The 24,783-nt window shown below is 32.4% G+C and overlaps 2 protein-coding genes across 5 annotated transcripts; one reads left to right on the top strand and one right to left on the bottom strand.

Annotated features, from left to right (window-relative positions):
- The first annotated feature begins 306 nt into the window (after positions 1-306).
- Positions 307-19,206, top strand: LOC128163100 (glutamate receptor U1-like). Of its 4 annotated transcripts, none has more exons than XM_052826593.1 (13): positions 309-952; positions 1,830-1,937; positions 2,236-2,466; positions 2,702-2,895; positions 3,863-4,048; positions 7,683-7,889; positions 9,348-9,451; positions 10,302-10,392; positions 11,776-11,937; positions 12,157-12,310; positions 12,814-13,031; positions 13,348-13,613; positions 18,625-19,206. In XM_052826593.1, exons 1-13 carry the CDS (start codon positions 817-819, stop codon positions 19,016-19,018), a joined length of 2,451 nt encoding a protein of 816 aa, XP_052682553.1. In that variant the 5' UTR covers positions 309-816; the 3' UTR covers positions 19,019-19,206. The 4 variants fall into 4 exon arrangements, with proteins under 4 accessions (XP_052682555.1, XP_052682553.1, XP_052682552.1 ...); XM_052826592.1 differs by having other exon boundaries at positions 2,167-2,466; XM_052826594.1 differs by having other exon boundaries at positions 312-582; positions 2,167-2,466.
- Positions 19,207-22,396: 3,190 nt separating this feature from the next.
- LOC128163174 (uncharacterized) lies at positions 22,397-24,733 on the bottom strand. The gene is made up of 3 exons (XM_052826703.1): positions 23,909-24,733; positions 23,590-23,718; positions 22,397-22,950 (listed from the first exon to the last, which is right to left on the bottom strand). Exons 1-3 carry the CDS (start codon positions 24,552-24,554, stop codon positions 22,550-22,552), a joined length of 1,176 nt encoding a protein of 391 aa, XP_052682663.1. The 5' UTR covers positions 24,555-24,733; the 3' UTR covers positions 22,397-22,549.
- Between the last annotated feature and the right edge of the window lie 50 nt (positions 24,734-24,783).

Raw genomic sequence — 24,783 nt, 5'->3', positions numbered from 1 at the left:
AATAACCCTATCAGTACAAAATGTTGATAGAAATTGCACTTAAATGAACACTTAATTTCGTGGATCAACTTAATAACGAAATGGACGAAAATTGGTATTCATCGGATATTGATGAAACCACAATATTATGTAATTGATATATTGTCTCTTTTCTATTTCTTCCAGTTAAAAAAAACTCCACATGTCATAAATTACCAAAGCATGTAATCAATATTAATAATGTGATGTTTTCCTGCAATTGCTTTTCAAAATAAAACTGTGTTTAATAATGTGGAACTACTTGGAATAAATAGTTTATACACTCTTGGCGAATACGAAAAACAAAATCAAACTCTTAAAGGAACTTTATCACAATGGACTTTAATTATACCTGGAAAAGTTCTACCCTAGTAAAGTATGCACTTAATTGTGTAATTGGTAATTACTTTACATCATGAAGAGTCTGGTCGATTTGGTGGATGATCAGCATGGCATTTTAGCAAAAACGCATCGATTTTTTTCAAAATTCAAAACAAGGAGAAAAAAAATACACTTAATTTCATCTCATAACCTGTCAGAGTATTTCTGGAGTTTGTCTCTAAGGTAAAGTTTGTGGCAAACATTAGCTTTCTCTTTTGGATCTTTCATACTGATTATAACGCAGAAGAGTGCAGTTAAAGAATCATGACAGAGCAGCAGCCATCAGCACGTTTTCTGAATGGGAGGTTTATAATGACCTATGCTATAGATTTTAGACTTGCTTTCAATAATCGTTATTTATGGCATTAAAGAATAAAACTATGTTGCATTCTATCTGCATAAAATGTAAAGTTTTAGATGAAGCAGCGAAATCAGCTACAAACAATGTGGGACACACAGAAATATAGCAAATATGTGATCGTAATAATGTGCTCTATTTTATTTCATCACGCTAAGGAAAACAATGTTAGTGAATGCGAGAGTAAACATATTGGTAGGTAAGATTTCATCATTTTGAAAGAAAAAATCAAAATTTGTTCTATTTAGAAAAGATCGGTAAACGTAATTCCTAGTTATATATATATATATATATATATATATATATATATATATATATATATATATATATATATATATATATATATATATATAAATATATATATATATATATATATATATATATATATATATATATATATATATATATATAGGTTCGTTATTCATGATTTTGTTTTGATCTAGTGTTCTTTTGGTAAATCAAAAATGGTTCCTCGTTATACCTTTCTATTTGTAATCTACATGTACATGTATTGTCTTGCGCAAATTGTTTGATATTTTGCTGATTTCCCCTTGCCTTGTAAAACCTCTTTTTCGTCATTTACTGTTTTTAATTAATGACATTTTTCATTTACATAAACAACTTATACATGTATACTTCAATTAAGGTGGAATAACACACCTGGAAAAGCACTCATATTTACAATAAATTGCAGTTTGGGATAAACAATGATTATGTAAAAAAAATTAATTCAGTAAGTAACAAAAAAAAGCCTCTGCAGGATTCAAACTCGGGATGTACGTATCACAAGACCGAGTTCTTATCCACTCGGCTATGGAGTAAGTTACATGTTGCCATAAAATTTTTTTTAATAAAACAAAATATCGTTTCGATCAGAGGTCAGCCATTTTGTGACGATGTGTTATTCCACCTTAAAGACAAAAAGCGAGCTGCGGTGAGCTGCTCGTTTCAGGAAGAACAGTGTAAGACAAAAATAACGTATACGATGAGATAAAATTATTGCCACTGTTTCAGTTGTATATGAAGAAAATAATGCAGTAAACTTAACCACTATGAAAACATTTTTGCACAGGTATAGTTTACAGTAAATTACAAGATGTAAACCTTGATGAAATACAAAACAACAGATGCATAATCTATTTTGTGGACTTTTCTGAACCATATCTTGTTATACAGAAAGGTATATATTGTATTTGATCTTAGGATAATATATTTGTGAAAATTTAAAGTAATATTAAATTTTAACATATAAATGCTCTATCTTTTTTAGTGTGTATTTGTGTAAACATTTATGTATAAATGTCTGTTTTTTTTTTAAATTTATCTATGAACATATTAGATTTGATCTTCTTTATCCTCCATTTATTTGACAATAAATCTGAATTTACTGTTTTATATCTCTTTCATAGTTCATGAAATGAGCAAAAAAGACTACGATTTTATCTTTTTTCCCTCAAACATCCCGACATTTATCCAAGACTTCGCCAGATATTTCACCAGCAAAACAATAATTACCGAACAGGCAAGTCACTGTTTACCCTCTGTAAACAATCCCGAAGCCACAGCATTAGATGTAATCAGCGATGGTCGCCGGATCGTAAAAGAAAACAGAAGTCAATTTCAACTTCAAAAGGTCGCTTCCATGTCAATTGCTATCTTCAAGGAACTAAGGTGGCGTTTGTCCGTCATTTTCTTCGACAATCTGTATGGTAAGAAAATTCGCAATGCAGCTGATGAATTTTATTGAACCATTGGTAAAAAAAAATATTTATATTCGTCTTTAAGCTTTATTGGAAAAATAATCTTCATGTTTTCAAAGCCATTGTGTTTTTATCTTAATCAGTCTATTCTTTTTTAAATTTATTTTATCGATGGTTTTGTATTTTACTCGCCTTATGACAGTAACAGTCATGTTTTACTTACTCGTCCAAATTTCTTTTAAAGCTCTTCTTGTTGATGTATTCACTGAGCGAATCAACCAAGATTATTTTGTACAAAAACTTTACAATGTTGACGACATTTCTGATGAGTACAATTTGTTGATGCTTCTGAAAGGGCTATATCTTGAATTGGCTGAACATCACATCAACTTTACCATTTTCTGTAGCCCAAATAATACAAGAAGGATTCTGAAACAGGTAAACTGAGACATCACATTGTTTTATAAAAACAAATATTCGACCTATACAACATTAAAAGTAGGCTTAATTGTATAGAAATACGTATGGGGTTATTTGTTTTAACTGTTGATTATTGGCTGATGGCTCATGTTCAGACTATAGACAAGTTCAAACTATTCTTTTTTAATACTGGTCTATCTTCTGTTTATACGCTGGATAATTTCACTGAACAGTGTAGTACAAAGAAATTAGAAGTTTTTGGTTCTATTCAAAAGTTTATTGTTTTTAAAGAAGGAATTTTGGTGATAAACGCCCCGTGGGTTCAAATGGTGAAACGAAATAGCAGTGATTAATCAGTAGTTTGCTTTTGTATGTTTGGAGAAGAAACAACAAGATGTATTTTCCGTTATGAAATAAATCTCATGTGCGTGTTTAGTGTATATGTTTGAATTAAACGTAAGCTCCTTTATAATAAACTTGCATCAAAGAGACATAAAATATAGAATGAAATAAACGCATCTTCTATGTAAACTAATGATTTTCTTTTGTTCAAAACCTAAACAGTTATAGATTATTGGCAGGGGAATATAAATAATTTACTGATCATTGCTGCTCAATCATTGCAACAGTATCATAATTACTTTATGTAAAATTGAACATTATATCCGCAAGGTAAATGCTCTAAGGATAAGGGTGATTGTAAAGATGTACCGACCTGAGAGTAGGAATATTCACACTTATAGTTTTTTGTCAAGTTGTCATTACCTTAAATCATTAATGATCTTTTTTTTCTCTGGTTTGTAATTAAAAACGCAACTGCTTAAAAATGATAAACAATGTAATGAATTATCTCTCTTCATCTCTCTCTCTTTCTCTCTCTCATCAATTTTTATATCATGCAGAAAATTTTGATATGATTTATTATTTTATCTTTAAATCTGGTGACCTTGTAGATTTCTTTTGCATAACGTTGAAATAATTTTAGGCGAGTGCTTTCGACCAATCCAAAGGAAACTTTCGTTTTACTGCGCTAAGAGACCATTCTTCGTGGTTCGTTGTTACCACATCTCCAGACTTTGATGATGACATAGGGACCAACAATTCCATCCTTGACAACGTCCTTTTGCTGAATCTTATTGAAAAGGAATTTGAACCTGTGGTCAATGTTAAGGTATATATGTATTACAGTTTGAAGTGGTCATTGTTAAGGTATATAATTTTTTATGCATTAGGGTTATCAAACTAACGCCAATAAACAAATCTTATCAGAATAACGAAGCCTGATTCAGTCGGAGTTGCTAGCAACCTTTTTCATAGAGTTCTAAACTTGTGAATGTCGATGACACCAATATGTTAATTATGTCATTGAATTTATGTTCATCTTATCAGATAGCCTAAGGTTTGCTTATTCTAATTCCTTAAATATAGAGGCTCAGGGTCGTCAACAAATTAACCATTATATCTTACTTGAAATTTTGAATATAAATTTGTCAGCCATTATATTCTACTTAGTAAGTAAATGTTTCATATATTTTAGCTTTGAAAATTTCCTTTTTCATATACTAGTACATGTACCTTTTTAAATGTAAATAGCGCTGGTATTTAAGGACATTAACATACAACTGGCCATAACAATCTAGTCCTCTTAAAAGGTTAAAGGGTACCTGCAGCCCAGCCGATGTGAAACATATGTTAAAGAGTTTATTTACCAAAATTTAATGCAAAAAACCGCATCGAAATCGGTGCAAAAATAACGGAGTTACGCCTCTTCAAAGTGGCTATTTTTACCTGCTTTGGGAAATCTAATCAAGGGAAAACAGAATTAGGCGATAACGAGGCTTCAGCGGAAGTGACGTCACGGGGTCAACACGAGGGAAATTTCCTTACAAAGCTATACAAATTAAATTCGATTTTTCAGCCAAAATGATTGATATAGGTCTGATGTTTTGACGTATCTTGTTAATTTAAGTATTGTAGATCTAGAAATTTGTATCCGTTATTATTTTATTACAATCAGATTTCTTTTTAAAGGATGTTAAAATTTGTTATTGTCGCCTTTTAACCGATGAAAACGATATCTTAAAACGCTTATATGGGCAAATTTATGTTCATTATTCATTTTATTGATTACATAATATCCTTTCACACACGAGTGATCCGAGATAATGACACAGGTAAACAGGTAAACTAACGAAGCCACTGCTCCAGACACACGTGTATCTGGGGTATGTATACACAAGGTACACGAGTCTGGTGAACAAAGAGAGTGTTTCACACCTCTAGACTGGTAAATTGATTTGTGTATAATTAGCTTCTCAATTGTTAAAGATAAAAACAGAAAAATAAATTAGACTGTGTAAAATCAAGCATTCGTCAGCTAAAACATGTGTATAGTCCGTCAACAGGTCAATCAGTGAATAAAGAATCATGCATGATACTATTAAATAGTAAAACTAATGTTCGAAGAAAATGCCTTATTGTTACTTATCTTATCACTTAAATAATGACAAAAATTTACAATTCTGCAAGTGAAGCCTTTTTTATGTGATCAAGTAATTATTTTGGATTTATAATTTCTTATTTAATAAAGTTCAACTTTCTTTCGAGCGCTATGGTCAGCAATTAAACGCTTTATAACTCCGTATAGCTTAAATTGTAATACTGACAACGAATCATTATGAAATCTAAATAAACTGGAACATTTTGACAAAGGATGTAAATAAATGTAAAATTAAATTCCATTATCGTATTTTTAAAAGAATACGAGACAGACATAATCATGCATGCAGCCATCTTGGACTTTCGCCTTGATCCGTTTATAATCCCGTGTTTGTTTGTTAAAGAATGCATACAATTTTGATTGTTATTGGTCCGATATCAATATTATTGAATAATCGGGCGACATCATTTGTAATGTTATGCCTTATACGAGGAATAGACCCCGAGTTACCTTTTACGAAATATCATTCTGTATTATCAGTATTATTAATCAGTTAATAATGTCACTGAGAAATCATTCGAAAGAATGACAATATTAACAAAATATGTTTCTTATAACAATAATGCTTTGATTAATTGTCATTTTGCTACATATGGTGTGCATTTATATGTAAAATGTGTTACACATTTGACGAAATTCATGAAGCAAACAATTGTCCGAATTCGGCATTTTTGTTCGATAAAATACGGGTTAAACTCAAACGACAGTATAATTAGTCATCCAGGGTTGATAAGGAAATAAAATAACAGAAAAAATTGTTCATATATCGATAAAACAATGCAAGAAAACGAACGGTTTTCATACGATATTCCTGTTTCTCATACAGCGGCGTTGACCCCGTGACGTCACAGTTCATCTCGCGCCAAATCGGCTTGATTCAAAACTCGTTCAGGTGTGAAATCGGGTTTTCCCCAAATATCTCGAAAACTACTTATGCGATCGCTGTAAAATTTTCAGGATGATGTTTTTACACATAGATCTCCATTATATAAAAAATTGACCGGCACTGCAGGTACCCTTTAAAAAAATAGCTCAAGCGATTTAAATAACCTGTCAGAACTAAAATGTAAAATGTTAAATGTCTTTTAACCTTATTAGAATAGTGTTTGTATTGATGACGTCATTTCAGTTTTTGATATATCGATGCTTTACTAATTTTCAGAGAATCAGCTTATCTGATTTTTTTTCTACTTTATAATTAAAGATATTGATTTGAAGTAATTAGATCCAGAATTGAAGACAAATGATTTAATTTTGATATGTGTATTTACATCATTCTTTGACCAATAGAGCCGAAGACCACCTGAGGTAAATAAATCAAGGCTCGAAAAAGGTCGAGATTTTTCCTGATTGTCTTTTAATATCTTTTTTCGCGAAAGTACTTTGTTAAAACATGTGTAACAAATAAGAGCTTCCATTTGACAAAAGAAAAAGCGGTTTACCTCTTAAAAATGGACCGAGATGTCTTTTATGTATACTAATAATAACGTTTTACAATGAAGTATTTAGATGTTTTTTAAGTGTATAGTACAATTGTTTGTTCCTTTTATACGTAATTAAGGGGTTTTAAGGGGCATGAAATCCAAAATTATGATTTTCAATATCTCAAAACGGAGAAAAAAAATTGAAAAGCAGTATTAAAGAAAAGATACTCAAGATCCTGTGCTTCACAATGTGCAACCAAAATTTTTCCTAAAATGTCCCTAAAAGGAGTTATAGGGTCGGTTTCTATATCGCTCTTTTCCAGATATCTCGAGAACGATACATAACTTTGAAACATTCAATATATGTTGAGAAATGGCAAGCATTTTCATTCAACTTTAAGAAAATGGACTGACACTTAAAATTAGGGACTGCAATACTCATAAATCCTTTTTTATACCTCAATTCTTTGATTAAAAAAGAGTTTGTATCCTCAAATGATGACTCAACAAATTGTTTTTCAGATTTTGTTTAAAAACGACAATTTTTTAGTCAAAGTCTTTTTTACCGTCTACAATCGTAAGGAAGGCCTACTCGTTTCTCGCAACTAGTTCGTGTCTAGTTTGATAATAGTATTGTACAATCCTACAAAAGGATTAAAAGAACTGTTTTTTCGAAGTAATAACAAATATAGAAATTGACGCCAGTGGGCTTAAATATTTGTAAAACACAACAGATGATATTTCGAATTGCAGTAATACAATTCGGATATTGTTCATTTTCTTTTATCTTGTAATTAGTCGATATGCAGTGCCTTTTGTCACCTGTGTCATACATCCTCTAGAACGATATCAATTTATGGAAACTTCTAAATTGATTGTAGAACTGTACGACAAGCAATGCCAACATTTACGTTTTATACACATTGATGTGGAAAACAAAATTAGACTGTTCGCCTCAGTGCAATCTTTATCGAAAATTCGAACCAATTGGCTGTATTGATTCAAATGGACTACTAACGTATTCCTCGTTTTTTCCAAATTCCAATTTTGGATTCAATCGCCGACACTTGTTTGTCACAACAATATGGGTAAGTAATATAGATCAATTAAATTAAAGTAACCGTAATTAAGGATTTTGAAAGTAACTTTTACGGTGAATCACCTGCAGCCAGACGAAAAATATACTAGCATGCAGTACAGGTGTTCTTATTCTATCTTTTTCCTAAAGGGAAGCTCACTTATTGAAAATATCTGAATTAATACATGACATAGTACCATTGCTTTAACTTAAAACCAGACAAACCTTCTTTTCAATAAATTTCTATAGATATTTCTTTAACAAAAAAGGAAACTTGGTCTGTGAAACGCAATCAGATAAACAAAAATTGTAATTCACATTCAAAAAGTATACAGAAGATTGTATTTCTCTCGCTATCATGTTTGTTTGTTATGAGTTTAAGACAGGGTATGATATGTTCATTGAAATATCATAATAAATAAAATAAAACTTAAAATTTTCGGCATTTGGCCATAAATGTGTATACTGTAAAACGAGAAAATTTGGCGCATACGTATTTTAGCGCAAACGCAAGTGCCAGTACATTAGCGCAATTATATTTTAGCGCATACATCTTTTCTTTAAAAAAGAATACAAAAAATGTTGTTGTTTGATAAACGATCACGCCCAAAATTAAGTTCCGTGTTCACTCGAGCACGTGAACACAACGACTTTGATTTCTATTTCGCATGCACGGTAAACTGTCGTTGAGAACAATACACTTACTTTTGTGTAAATTGTCAGTAAATAGATATGAAAACCTCATTTATTGGTGATGATGTGTAATTTTTTTTGGTAAACAAATTTGAGTTATCGGACTTTGAATTTAACGTGTCGTCTTGGATAACACTAGAAGAGTCCCGAAACTAAAAGTGAAATTGAATGCTACATTTACCATGAGTTTCGATCACCATAAGAAAATCTTTTTCACAGTTATTTTACACTAAAAAACACAAAAAATAGGTATCGTCTTGTTATCTTTATATCCACTAATCAGAGATCAAAGAAACTATGATCAATCATGTATTGTCAGCGTTAACGATCGCCACGCTTAATCACATTTTCACCTCAAGGCGCTAAATGGAAGTGGCATGGGGAGAAGCTCAATTTTCAAGGTGCTAATGAGAGATATTAAAAAGTAATTAAAACTGAATTAATTAATCCATGTTTAGGCACTTATACCCGATAACCCATACCGTTTACCTGTGTAATGATTTAAACAAACAGAACCGACAGCATCTGATATTTAAATGAACACTTCTATATAGCCTTAAAAATGGACTGACGTTATTGTTTTGCAACTTGAAGAAATTTAATACATTTGGAAAATCGTTGGCGTACTATTAATTTTAGCGCTCAGAGGCAGTTGCGCCAAAGGCGCTAAAATTTGTAGTGCGCCATATTTTCTCGTTTTACAGTATTTATATTCTGTTATCTTGTACTAATATCAAAAATTAACTTAACTGTTAAAAGTTTTTGGTTTTCCAAGTGGCCACCGTTCACGGAAAGATTTATTAAGAATGGAACGACTGTGAAATATGTCGGATACTGTATGGATCTTCTTCGAGAGTTAGCAAAAGCACTCAACTTTACGTAAGTGCATTCAAAACCAGACCTAACCTAACAGAAGAGAGACACCAATGATACCCCGGGTGTAATTTCTGTGTCGGCTCAGGGTCTGCATCGGGTCTGTTATGGAGGATTCAGAGCAGACCCCAAGCAGACGTCAGGCTGACACAGAGCAGACCCAGAACAGAATTAAAATGCAGACCCCAATTTCAGAAGGCAACTCTTATTTTGCTACTGGAATTTGTCCCTAAATGTGTAACTAAAATACACAAGTGTCGGGCCTAAAGCCGGTAGAAAAAAGGACGGGTCTGCTTCACACTTTAGCGCAAAAAGCACACCTCAAGTGCTGACCTCTTATAAATCCAAAGCAGGCCCAGAGCAGATTCAATTCTTTAAAAGTGAACCCCAACCAGACCCTAAGTAGACCCAAAGTCTTTTGGGGTTTTGTTTAATAGTATTAGGTTGTGTCTGGTTTCTACATATGTATTGTAAATATCACATTACAAACTGAATATACTGCGCATTACAATTTAATTGAAAAACAACGAAATATTAACCCAACGATAATATGTGCTTCTACAGTATATTGTAGAGAAAACAAAGTTCCATCGGGGCTGTTGTGAGTATTTGCACATATACAAATATAAAACATATTATAGTTACATGTACAGGTACTAGATTTATGGTAAATTATCCAAATAGCATATCGTAGAGAGAAAACAAATAATTTCAGCCAAGTTTTCAGAAGCGTGCACATAGATTTCGTAGTCAGTCGTAACTTTTAGAAAACCGATATATTAATCTAAAGGTATTGTTTTCGATCTTTAAATGAATGTTATGAACTTAACTGTTCATTTCGTTTCTTTCAACGTAGATACACTGTGATAGAAGTGCCAGATGGGGAATTCGGGGCACTGCTGCAAAATGGGTCATGGAGTGGAATGGTGGGGCAGTTAGAAAGACGGGTAGTGTAGCCAACGCAAGCCAAACATTACATACTTATATAATCTTCCATAAAATTTACTACTTTATAATAATATAAAGAGACAGTACGGCGCATCTTATCAAAAAACCGACTTGAAATTTTTTTCCAATCGGGTTCGGTATTTTTGTACTACTCATGAATGTATAAACTTTCAGAAAATTTCAAAGTTCTCTACGCAATAAATATTATTATTTTATTAAAATTTATAATTACGTATAACCTATCACATATTTACATCGCAACGTGTTCGGGGTTCAGCCTTCTATACTATTACGCATGCGTATTTACTGTAAACAAAACACATGCAGGGCTCGCAAAGAATCTCCTGGACAGGTTTGTTGATAACAATATGTCTTTTCTACTTCTCATATGTAATAACTGTTCAAAGTTTTTAAAATAACCACAATCATTATTTTGTAATCGCGTATTTTTCGTGTTTATCATAGGAATTGCTACAACCTAAATTTATTTTTATAAATGAGGCCCCTTGAGAGGTTATTTGACATATTCATGTCTATTCATTTTAAAATGAACCTAAATTGGTAAACCATTTATAAATTATCGAGTAAGTAAGGATGTGTTTAATTTAGAGAATCGCTTTAACCTCGTTTACCATGATGACCGTGGGACGAAGATCTTGTAGTTTTCAGCACGTGTCAATTACTGTCAATCAAAGTCCACGTGGAACAAATAAACGATATAAGATTTTTCCGGTTTGTACCGCCCTTGAATTTCCGGAAGCTCGTAATTACGTTAATTAGGTATGTGAAAGGGATTTTCATGTATTTCAACTATTACAATCAATTATTGTTATTTTTTATTTCCTAACGATACAATAGGTAAATCTGAAGTTATACACACATGTGTTTTCAACTGCACTGTCTCTTCAAACAAAATGACACTTGAATTAAGAAATTAGTTTTCTTCCATTTTGGTAAAGTATTGGTTTGATAACTCGCGCATTGAAGAATCTTATGAAACACATTTTTGTTCGGATGTTTAAAAGAATCTACAAAGTGGTCCACCAAACCGCATTTATTAAATATTTTTGATAGAAATTGTTTCAGAATAGGAAATTTTATATAAATATGATACGTGATCATTAAATTACAATAAAAAAAGCAAAAGAATTGTAGGACATGCGTAAAAATATACAAATTTATTATATACAATTTCACAGATAAGAAAAGCGAATTACTAACATAAGCGCATACTAAAAAAAATAAATGAGGTTGTTTTCTCGATCCGAAAGTTCAGTTCTCAAAATTCTCGATTGGTGTTTCAATCTAAAAAGCCACATTGACTTATTATGAAACCTTGCAGTTACAATATGTACTCTACATATGAAATGAATCCAAAACAGGAAGTTGATTTAATGGTAGCTACTACCTCTGTACGCCCTGACAGAGAAATGGTGATGGACTTCAATATTCCGTTCTATTACGATACTTCTACCCTTCTGATGAAAAAACCTGACCCTAATGAAAAGAAACTCTTCATTCTTGCGAAACCACTACGATGGGAGGTAAATATCAATGACATAGACACTCTTTCAGCTCAGAACTATTTCCATTTTCTTCTTCTTTTGATGTCTAGAATTGTTAGCATGGGTGTTACATGTATAATGCCTCACACAAATATGATTGCCGTAAGCCTAGTTCAAGAAAGATTTCTTTGATTTGCAAAATTAATAAAACTCGAACTTACCCTAAACTTTATATGTATAAATGTTTATGTATTACAGGTAATGGTATGCACGGCGGTAGTTCTGGTAGTTTCTGCCTTCTTTTTGTGTATAACAGAACAACTGTCTCCATATTACAAAGTCCATGGTACACAGGGTCAACAGGATTTCCAGCACTCCTTTTGGTACATGTTTGGTGCTCTGCTGACTCAAGGTACTCTGCAACCAAAAACTATGAACAAAAATAAACTTAAGAAGTTCAGTGGAGACAATATGCAGTAAAACACGCTTAAAATGAAACGGCAGTGACGTTTTAATTTACTTTGTTATAAACGTAATTAGTTATATCCGTCACGTTTAATACATGTAATTTAGCCTTGGTAAATAAAAATCACTGCGCTGTAAGCGTCAGTTCATTATAAGCGTGTTCGCTATAACCGGTTTCACTGTATCATCCGATAGATAAAATGTAGATGTTTCTTATAAAATTTCAAACAATATATCTATCGTTCAATGAAATGTACGAGTAACTATGATTAATTCGAGGACATCATTAATCCATGATATTGCTTCATTTTGAGTCTTAATCTTAAACAAAACTTTATTCCTGCGATTAATGTATGTGTATGAATTCCTAGATCCCTTTAAATACTTACTCTACTAAAACTATGAGAAGTCACAAGTAAATTGTGTATGACCATCATTGTTCTGTTGAAGGAGGCGAAAGTGTTCCTAAATCCCCCAGTGGCCGTACCCTTGTCAGCGCTTTCTGGTTGTTTTCTATCGTTCTGGTTGGAACGTACAGTGGAAACCTGATCGCTTTCCTAACTGTACCATTAGATAAACCGCCATTTAATTCTCTGGATGAGATGATTGCTCAGTCAGAGTATAAATGGGGTACAATTGGTGCATCCTTCTATGTGACTTGGTTTAATGTAAGATATTTTAGATATATGTTTTTTAACACTGTACCAGATTTTTTTGCCAGTCAAAGTATGGTGTATTTTGCACTAAGACTAGTTTACAAACACGCCTTGAACATGTATACCTTTTTCATATGATATATCAGAGAAAAACCAGAGAATGTATAGGTCCTTACCTAACTGGAGTTAAATGTGTTTCTTTAAATAAAAAAAAATAATACTATAGGAAAAATATTGCTCTCGAGACAGAAATTCTTAATGCAAATGTATAGAAAATAATATAAATTGATCATTTGTAAAAAGACAGTACTTTAAAAAATAATTGCAGTCATCTACAGTGGATACTCTACAAGCTGTGTGGGCAGGGATCAAAAAATTTAACGAGACGGATCCAGAGGTGTTAAGTCCGGATCCTAATGTCCACATCGACAAAATGTATCGGGAGAACTATGTTTTCTTTGGAGATAAAGTTTTTATGGACATTCGAAAATCAAATCAATGCGACTTGATGACAGCTGAGGAGGAAATTCCGAATAACTATTATGCAGTGGGTCTACCAAATAACTCTTTATACACAAAAACCTTCTCCGATCAGTAAGTATCATACCATTATCTTGAATACATTATATATGGATTTAATTTTGAATCCATCACTGTTCTTAGGAATCAGTTGCAGTAATTCAATAAAAATAGCATCGTTAATTTTGCTTTTGTATTATAAAGACTTTCTTTTTAAACAATTAAAAAGATTTGTTTAGTTGCTATTAAGAATTTTAAATCAAAAAGCCCGCCTTTGCCCTCTTATTCTAAATCAGAGAATGTAGAGCAAAGAATGTAGAGCAAAGTATTTTTTTTATATATAAAATTTAGAGGAAAGGGTGGTACCAAATTTTTGAATAGGTTCCCAATCTTCACATTTTCTTTGTCAAATGTTGTTAAATGTTAATGTAAATATATGCGAATAGTCTCAAATCTAGAAAGCAGATGATATTTGTAAGATATGGAGGGTTTTTTTTGCAAAATCTACACAACTAATTTAAACAAATTAATTTTCCGGCTTTGCTCCTCCCATTTTAGACGGTGGCTATAAATAGCCACGGTCTATTGCTATTTGCTATAGGAGATCTCACAATAATCGCTTTAATTTTAGATGAGGCAGAATATTTATTTTGTTGTAGCTTATTCCAAAGAATTCACAACAGATACTGACGATAAATATTACATAAATTACATTTTATTGAACTTCAACCGATCAATGGCACACTTTCTTCTACAAGTGTGCATGTGTTTTCAAACATACAAAAAACAAACATACAAAAAACTTGAAATTTACGATACAAATGTGTTTAATTTTGGACTGACCTGTGAATTACATGAACCTTATTTTGTAACCCACTCAGTCTGTAGGAACATCAATTTTATTACAGGAGCCTCAATATTCATCAGACAATATTTACTACTGAATTTGACACTTTACTTGCTACTGACTTTTTCTCAAACACGCTAATCGATCGACCTCGGATTGTAAAATTCACGTGCAAATCGAGTCGCCATTTTACAATTTTACATATATAAACAAACCACATTTTACGATATGTGTTTCAAAGATTTTCAGTTCAGATTTTTGTAAGCAAATAAGGGATTGAAGACATATGCTGTAAAACGTCTTATGGATTTCACGGCGTGTCAGTTCGTGTATCTCTAAATAATTTGCAGCAAACGCTTTCTTTTTTTGTGAGAAAAAACAATCGATTCAACTTATGCAATATTCCATATACTTTTATTGTACATTGTGAACGGTAATGTAAGAGATAATAGTTTTGTTCACTAACCAGTTTCTGACGAATTTTTTCGCAATAAACTGAATAACGCAATTTGATGAGCGAAGTACAATCTCATTCTGTGACTTAAATCCATATGCGCCCGTCGACGTCTCTGCTATTAGAGAACCTTTTCTTTGATTCTGGGGGGATTTTTTCACTAACAGATAACATTATTACACATGTACGTAAATATCGCCCCTTTTGTTCTCAAATAATTTTAATCTCGCGAGTACAACTCTATTATGAGCTATCTTCGACATTTGTTTCCATAATAGGCAGGCCTTATATATAAATGCGCCAGTTTGTTGCGAGTCGCAATCGAAATACACAACGGTTAGAAAGTGTCATCACTCAACGAAATGCTACATCAGCCATAGCGTATACATCCATGCTATATATTTGCGATAAATAATGAAACATGAAGGCAAAAAATGTGCTTCATAGATGACTGTTGTTTTCTGCTGAGCTACAGAACTATAGCTTTCCGGAAATATTGCTGGGATTTGCGAACCCTAGATATAGTGTATATAGTACATGCAAAGAATAAAATGATATTTATATACACAGCTGTACGGTCAGAAAAACATGCGTTCAACTTGGATTTTGTTTGTTTGGTTTTTTTGAAAACTAATTTTGAATAATTAATCAATATTTGTTGTAAGTTACCAGAAGAGTTTAATGTAGCAAGTAAATTATGCGTGTTAAAGTGTACTGAGAAGCGATAAAATATACATGTGACTTTCCAAAATCCATTCAAATGATTTGAATGAATCTATAGCTAAATACATTTAATGATTAATGAAACTGCCGCGACTGTTTATTGTATGATATTATTTTTACAAATTTTTATTCACTTTCGCTGTGAACAAATGAGAAGAGATAAAATATACATGTGACTTTCCCAAATCCATTCAAATGGTTTGAATGAATCTATAGCTAAATACAATTAATGATTAATAAAACTGCCGCGACTGTTTATTGTATGATATTTTTTTTTCAAATTTTTATTCGCTTTCGCTGTGAGCAAATGGATCCACTAAAGTCGAAGATAAAATATTGATTGACTCTTCTGTTTCATGATGACAAGCAATACCAGTTTTATCAAACAGGTTCTTGTAAACTATTCTGTTTCCTTTACACTTAAATGTATCAACTGACTATGAAGACAAAAGCAAGTTAATGGTTCACAAAACTGCAACTTTTTCCCCGTGAAGAAATTAACGGAAAATGCTGTCGAGAGGGACAATAAACATACTACATGTCTACAAAATAATCAGTAAAAACCTGATAAGTATTTTATCCATTTATTATATCCAATCCACACTTTTCAAAAGTTGTTCCCCTTTACGGGGTCAACCCAAATGTCAAAAGGGAAAACAACCCAAAAATCCCCTTTTTTATACAATCAAATATTTGGGCGTACTGTGATGAAATCGCTTTGGATTTGATTTTAATTATTCATTCAATATGTGGTGGCAACCCACATATTTAATGAGTCATTCTGGGGCAATCAAAATACAAACATGTAGTACATGTATTACCTAAAACGGAGTTTTAATGTCAACTGATATAGATACAAACATAAAGATACAAACTTCTATACTACAAAAGCTACTGTGATAAATCTATGGGTTTTCCCCAAAAGATGACGATAAAGAGAGACGACAACATTTGTAAAGTGTGGATTGTGATCACAACTATAATTTCCACAGAATTATTCATGTAGAAAACTCACGACCAGTTGTGCGAGTAAGCGTTAAGTATTAGTACATGTATGGGATACTGGCTTTGGATTTTCCACAACAATAATAACTAAATATCATACATGTAATATGCCACTTTCAAACGGCGCCACCGTCTAACAGTACGCGGGGGTGTTAAGGAAGCATATGGGCAATTTAGCGTCTTATTTTGACTGTTATATTCAAAATCGTGAAATTGAATAACTATTTTGAATAAGTTCAAAACCTTAGTATTATCCTTTAAAATAGATGACAGTGCAATGAAATCGGGTAGTACATTACTGCCACATCGGTGCATTATCACGTGACAACTATAAATAGCCTACGTATATTCCTTAACTTAAAATGAGATAGAACAACACTGCCCCGCGGTTTCCAAAATAAGATAAACATACCAAGTGAAGGCAAAACGTCTCAGTTTAATCAAAACCGCTGCTAGAGTTATATGTTCTACTTAATTAAATAGTTATTCATCCGGTTCTCGTAAAACCTTACCAACTTTTATAAAGTTTGCACGGAAAATGGTATGTTGCATCAAAACAACACAAAACATGGGATTCTAGCAGCACTTTTCAATTTAAGCATTTATCAGACTAACGATACGTATAAAATTTCACGTTCAATATATACGGGGTAGTGTTGTGCTTGTCGGATTTTTATATGGTAAACAACGACAGAGGAAAGCCTGGCCGAGAAATGAAAGCAAATGATCATACCTTTTATCGAATGATTGATAAAACTAACATCTCTCCCAGTATTCTTATGTCCAATTCTCAATAAATCACACCACAATACTTTATTAGAGTTCTTAGATTAGTTATATTTTGAATATGTTTACAATGCTTTCCGATCAAATTCACACGACATTTAACTTTTAGTCGTGACGTCATCAATGTGTAAATCTACGTAATACAAACTAGTTTCTGAAAAAAAGTTGTCTTCAGTATTTTTTTATTTGTTTTTGGTCTACATTTCGTTGCTTACATATTTGAATATGTACATGATAACTAAGATTTGTGATTTCACGGAATTACATGTAACTCAGATTCCATATGCTTCCTTAACACCCCCGCGTACTATCAGTACTTTGATTTTGCTCAAAATAGTTACGATATACTTTCTATTAATGTTTGTAATTTTTTTTCTTTTGAAGGATTATTACGGACTTAAAACTATTTTACAGATCCCCCCCTCTCTCTCTCTCTCTCGTTTGAGACTACATGACTGTCATAACTTAGCTTTTGAGTACAATTTCACATAGAGTAAAAAAGTAACGCTCCAATTCTTGCTAATAATCTACGTAGTTATGATATATTGCTTCCAATCTGCATTTCCAACTTACGATTCTTATATGAAAACTAAGAACTTTGTATGAATTACTACTTTAATATTTACACTATAGACCTAAATCGAATTACTTTATTATAACCAAGAGCATTTGACGTTAGAAAATGTCAAGCGGGAAACCTTGAGATGTCTTCTTTATGACGTCATAAACAAATGTGCACAAAACAGCCAATCGAGTTGTCAAAATTGAGTACAGAATTTGATGACGAAAGCAAACCCGCGACCCACCATAGTTTTAAAAAAAATATCAAGATAAAAAATCTATGATTACGTCAGTTGCTTTTATGGACCAACTTTACAACATGCTCCTCGAAAACTCGTTTGTATAATTATGTAACCGGTAAATCACATCGTTAGAAGTTTACTAGTATCACATTCATTAATATGTTTTCATTATTGAAATAAAATCATTAAAATGAAAGATAATTTAGCAAGCAAAGCTGGACTCAATTTGGTTTAAAAGAATTAAACAACAGTATTTTACAATAAAAGAAATACTGACCTCTAAATGTTTTTTTACATTGTTATATTGAACCTTAAAAAATACTTTTTCAGATTTTTTCATATAGCAAGCACGGACATTCTTGATTATACTGCTTCTACTCAAAAGAGATATGCAGTCTTCATTATGTTGGATAGAGAACGTTTGTGTATATGCAAATCAGAATTAAATAATTACGTTGTCAATTGCAGAATAATATCACTTCAGGAAGGAGGCATTCTACACACCTTTCAAGAAAAACACTGGCCGAAGTCGATTTTTTGTTTTGCACCTTCTGGTCTTCAATCGAAATCCATTTCCTTAATCGACATTCAAGCGGCTTTTTATCTAACGGGAGTTGGTATTGTTGCAGGATTATTAGTTTTGATTATCGAATTCGGCTTCTATTATTTTGCAAACAAATGCTGCAATAAATTGAATCGAGACAAATGTATACATTTACGAACTGTTGCAACAAACCCCGAAATGTCGGATGCATACCATGTACACGACAATGGGGGTGAAGTAATGCTCGAATCGCCATCCAACAGATCTAGAGAGAATAAATCAATGAAACTGAAGACGAGTCATATCAACGAAATATGAGACTTTTTATCCATTCATTTTGTGCTACACATTCCCTTCATAAAGACTCGGGCTTTTCGGACATTTGCACCTAGTGACAAGAATGTTTTTTTGAAGATGAACAATTAAAATGACCTGGTAGATATATTTACGAGTTTCCCCTTTTCGCCATTATTATACTATGTATATTTTAATAAAAACTTGAACTATCTCGCTTAAAACTTTGTTGTTTTAAATTTTATATGCCATTTAGGCATTACTTACAACAAGTCAAAAATAATAAAATTTGTTTGTGTCACATGATTTGAAAAAAGAGGAGTTAATGACATTAGTACTGAAGACTTGTTGTTATATGTATGATAATAGATACAGCCCTGCGGTTTAATAACGCAACATCAAAGGGTGTTTTGTTGTAAACTTTACTTCGCCTTTGCTATATATAGAAGCATGAGACGGACATTACACTAAGTTGAGCATGCATGTCAAACTCCATGTACTTTGTGTTTTAAAACACTAATCATTAAAATAAAACCAAATTATCCTTTTATAGTAATTTACTGGGTTCAAGAAACCTGGGTGGTATAAACAAAGTCTATTAGATCTATAAAAAAAATCATGTTTTGATTAGCTACAAAGAATAATTTAGTAAAGAAAATAAATTCAGATACAGTAATTTAAATGTTAAATTAAAATCCATACGTAGTATTTTAAATGATGTTTTCCTATATCTTTACACTAAGCTCTTCTTAAGAAGGAAATATTTATATTCAAAAATGATCATGACTATTCATCCCTTTTAAGTTACAAACGGATTTTCTTTAGAAGAGGAATCAGGTCATACACATGTACAATGTCAAATTATCATCAAAATATGTCTTAGGGCACCACGTATTTGTTAAAATAGACGTATGTGTTTATTAAATGTGCGAGCATATTACACAACAGTATCTTTGCAAAGACAACTGCAAAATAAATTTTACTCTTGGAGAAAATTTATTCTAGTTAAAAAATGTTTTTTGTCACAAAAAATTCCTTGCGTCATGTAGGCATCAGTGGAAAGAAGAAAAACAATCAAGAAAATGGTTATATCCCTAAATGACTTGGTTGATCAGCCAAAATTTTACATAATCGATTGAAATATGATTAGCCGAAAATATAATTTCTAAATGATTACTTATGTAAAATGGAAACAAAACCTAACACGAAACAAATTCAACTTTTGCAGCGTACATAACATTTAATATACATGTACAACCGACTAAGCAGCTTGTAGGTAATGATCAAGACTTAGTAAAAATATTCTGAGTGTATTCATTGTGCTACAACTACTGCAGCAAAATAGTTGAGTGGGTACATATATACCTTTTTCGCGTATATTACGTCTTTGCAATGAATTATATATATATATATATATATATATATATATATATATATATATATATATATATATATATATATATATATATATATATATAGATGATATCTATATTGTGTGATTTTCTATTTGCTTTATCCAACGAGTTGAAATTGTGTATATATTCGCGAGGCTTGCCGAGCGAATATAACCATTTAAACTCGTTGGATAAAGCAAATATAAAATCACACAATTATAGATGTTCTATTTATCTCATACAATTTGATTTATATTATGAAACCTTTGAGACAGTCTCTTATGTGACCCGAATTGTTTTTTTTTCCAAAGATTAAAAACGATTAAAAAAGATTAAAAACGATGATGCAACATTGTGTTATGCGGCTATTGTGACCTTGCGCAATACAATTTAGTACGTCATTCCTGAAATAAATCTAACTGTTTTAATGTAAAGTTTTACTGAAATAAACCTTAAAATAATTGTTTAGCTTTAAATAATTTTTCTCAGGGCTTATTCACTTGATTAAATGAAAATTCCGATTAGAAGACTTGAATAATCAAGTTTGTTGACATACACAAAGTTGCGAATGCTTGTTAGTTTGAATTGACTCGAACGAGGAACAGTTGTTGATGTTTAATAAAACAAACACTAGGCTAGCCTTATGATTCGAAATTGAAAGTAGTGAATAATGATGCTTACTGGTGGTGAAATAAAAGTCTTATGAAACATTATTTCGGTGAGTTCATGTATATAAACACAAACAGAGCGCTCTGTTTTCATCGCGTCGTCAGAATGAACTCCTTGATAGTTAACGTAATTTGCAGGTTTATAAACTTCACAAAGCAAATTGAAAGTTGGAAGTGGGCTAAACTTATCAAAAATCTTGACAAAAAAATGGTCTTGTGGTTACGGTTATGAATAACTTTGAAAAAAAAAGTGGGGGGGGGGGGGGGGGGGCGGGCTACCCCCCCCCCCCCCACTCACAAGAGCCCCCCAGTTCCGACGCCTGTGCTGCGCAGTTATGTGTTTTCCTTCATATTTGTAATTTAAATCTTTGACAAAATCAATTTTATATTTATTTTTGTAGTAGATATTATAATAGTTATGTTGATAGTACTAGCAAGTTCAAAAAAAGTTTGAAAGTTCAATCTTGATGTAAGCATAGAAAACCCAACCCGAACACATTATTCGGTCATCATGTATCTATTATACAGTGGACAGATTACATGGAATATTAGTCCTTGAAAGTTTGATTAAAATTATATCCCTAAGTTTTGTAAGTTTCATTTTGTTTACTATACATCTTAAAAGTCATCATAATCTCCGATCGCATTCTTTTACGTTTTAGATAAAAATCACCAGACTCAAACGATTCAAATCAGTACTGCTAAACGCTGCTTGTATATCATCGTAAGTGTACTCCCGATAATCTCAACACCCATAGCTATTTCGAATTTAGGCTTTGTCCTTTTATCAATAGGCATAACTAGTTCGTATTTAGTGTCCGAAGATAATGTTTTTCTTCTCCGTGGGGTTTCCATATTGCGTCTAGCCTCAATACATCTGTATATGTAAAAAAAAAAATCAACGGTGAATAAAGTTTAATTTTTAATAGAAGTATAAAAACACACATGATGAGAACTTATCAATTCACACGTTTGTATTTCAACCGGTCAGTCAGGCATGATTACTGTCACCAACCGTGACGACAGCCGCCAGGGAGTACTTCAATATACCGTTATAAAAACAACTAATTATCACCTATGGGGACCGATCAGTGGCTTCAAAATAAGCGATATTTCAAAATAACCGATTTCATTATATCCGTTATATCAATGCAAAGAAAATTAGAGGCAAAAACTGGGGATTTATTTCTATTTCAAAATAAACGGAATTTCAAAATAAGCGATTTCAATATAAGTGGAGTAAGCTGTATACGGAAGCCCATGGGCTTCCGTACGAACGCTTAATTTAGTGCCATATTAAAGTGGATGTTAAGAACATACTCTTAAATCGTAGACACGGGTTAAAATTTTACATTTATTTTATTTCATTGAAAATGAAAGTCTGACAAATAGAAACCAAGCTTTTGTATAGAGCTTTTTTTAAAGAACTAATCTCTCAGATTTCATAAACATGAAGGCTCCTCTCCTTTAATTTAAATAATAAGATTATGATCTCAAGAGATCATGAAACCCGTGAACGACGTGATTGGTGTCGAAGCAGTGTAGAATCCTTGTCCCGAATGCTGTTCTACCCAGACTTTGTCACCACGTCCCAAACTGAAAACCGCCATGTTTGTTCCAGTTTGGTGGGAAGTTCCTCCATATGCAAGCGCTCTAACAGAAGAAGACCTGTTTTTAACTATGTCAACGTATATAGTATTTGAGTTGTATGCGGTGATTGTGACGTAAAAAACAAATATCCCGTCGGTCGGTGACGTAAAGACGCCGGTCGAGGCATCATATGCCCCACCTTCATTGTAGATAATGGTGGAAAAAATCAAGTTTCCGGAGCTCCAATACCTTTTACTTTCTGTCACTCCAGCGGTGAAAGCAACGACCATGGGAGCCTTAGAATCTGTAAAAGTCATGATTATTAATAATTTCCGTATCTTTTGTATAAAAGTTATAGAAAAATTAATAATATTTCTAATACAAAGACAAAATGGCAGTTAAACTAAAACTTCATTACAAATGAACTGCTTACGAAACCTGAAAAAAAAACCGTAATTTGTTGGGGGAAGCATTTAAGTAGACATATTATTAACCTTAGTGCATTATAATATACTTTTTCATCCCTGACTTTAAAAACAAACTACCAAGACAATTTTACAAAAGGAAACTCATTCTTATCGTTAATTAAGCAAGTTTGGGGTTTTTTCCTCTGCTCTCCAATCCCCCAAAATAAATAAGACATAGCCAACTCGATGAACTATTTTGCACAATACATTTTCATATTCATATTTCCATGCAAAAATTAAACAAACGTGTCATTCTATACGTGCTCTGTTGAATATTTGACATTTTAAGATATGGACATTAATGCAAAGATACTTTTCATATGATTCCTCTCTTCAAGAACCTCATGTACCAAGAAAGACATGTATTATATTGGTATGAATTTTTGAGAAAAAACAGTTGTATTGCGATTCACTTACAAACCTTAAAAATCATGTTTTGAAAACAAGCATACTCTGTTATTTAAGCAAAAACCCACCAATCAGTCCACTGGAGATGTTGTTCCGAAACCATTCAAGGGACAAGATGGCGGCCGATAACTTGAGCTGATCATACTTGGTTTCTGCAATTTCAGATTTTAAACTGTGCAAGGATTCATTGGTTTTCTCTGAAAAATGAAACATATTTTGTTAAATGTACATGTATATATTTAAAGTGTATTCAATGTAAACAGAATTACAATATAGTGTTTGTAAAAAAAAAAAAGATCGCGCAACAGTCGATAAACCATGAATATTTGGGGACACTACAAATGAAAGCCTATTTTTCATTGCACTTATAAATGAAAGATGATTTACCTAGTATATTTGCTGAGATGTTGGACATCTGACTTGAAACCACCTTGTATTTTTCTTCTAAGCGTGTTGGGACTGTCTGGTCTAATTGTTTCACACGCTGGTCAAGTCCCATCAGACTTGTAGACAACAATCGAACTTGCACCTTTATGTCTGACAGTACTTCGCTCGTGTTCTTGTTGTTTTGAGCAAAACTAGTCTGAATATCAGTTTGGAAACCATTCATTTCATTCTTGAATTTCATAAACTTATCAAACAAATTCAAACCAGTTTTGTTTTGCTCCACCAGCCTTTCTTCTAAGTTTTCTCCGGTTTCTTTCAAACTTTGTAACTCACTTTTCAAACCTTCTATTTTTTCTTTGGAGTCAGCTATTCCATCTTTCGCTATCTGCCTAATTCCCGCCATTTCGCTTTGTAAAGATAACAGGGAATCCTTAAGTGACACCATATCCTTCATCAGCACGTGAACATTTTTTTCTACGGACATTCTTATCAAAGTTTCTTGATTAAGCAATTGTCGCAAGACTGTCGCATCTGCACCTTGTGGAGTCGCCCTTTCAGGAATACTCGTATTCAAAGAATCAGATGCTGCCATCATCTTATTATGCGACAAGCACAAAACAAGAATCAAACCAAACATGTTGAACATAAAACCGTATTCACTGTATTTTGGTTTATAAGCAAACAGCTACGTTTTGTTTGGTTTTATATGGGCCAATTATGGAACAACTAATTGATCTTTGATCAGATATTTGGATTGGCGTGGACAAAGATCAGAATAAAGTTCAGTTGATTCGAATGTCAAGTTCCCTTCTCATTAATCAAAATAATTCAGATAGAACTCAAAGGATGAGAATATAGTTGTTAGCACTAATACA

This window comes from Crassostrea angulata, chromosome 9 (assembly GCF_025612915.1).
Source record: "Crassostrea angulata isolate pt1a10 chromosome 9, ASM2561291v2, whole genome shotgun sequence".
Classification (NCBI taxonomy): Eukaryota; Metazoa; Mollusca; class Bivalvia; order Ostreida; family Ostreidae; genus Magallana; species Magallana angulata.
The sequence above is the reverse complement of the archived record's forward strand: the minus strand, read 5'-3'. Positions and strand labels throughout refer to the sequence as shown.

Bases quoted from the DNA above. Each gene is read 5' to 3' on its own strand.
- LOC128163100 (XM_052826592.1), top strand. From the start codon at position 817: ATGAAGCAGCGAAATCAGCTACAAACAATGTGGGACACACAGAAATAT. The intron at 953-1,829 runs GTAGGTAAGATT...ATTTTTGCACAG, and splicing joins ATGCGAGAGTAAACATATTG to GTATAGTTTACAGTAAATTA. The intron at 2,467-2,701 runs GTAAGAAAATTC...TTTCTTTTAAAG, and splicing joins TTTCTTCGACAATCTGTATG to CTCTTCTTGTTGATGTATTC.
- LOC128163174 (XM_052826703.1), bottom strand. From the start codon at position 24,554: ATGTTCAACATGTTTGGTTTGATTCTTGTTTTGTGCTTGTCGCATAAT. The intron at 23,719-23,908 runs GTAAATCATCTT...TTCATTTTTCAG, and splicing joins CATCTCAGCAAATATACTAG to AGAAAACCAATGAATCCTTG. The intron at 22,951-23,589 runs GTGGGTTTTTGC...TGACTTTTACAG, and splicing joins CATCTCCAGTGGACTGATTG to ATTCTAAGGCTCCCATGGTC.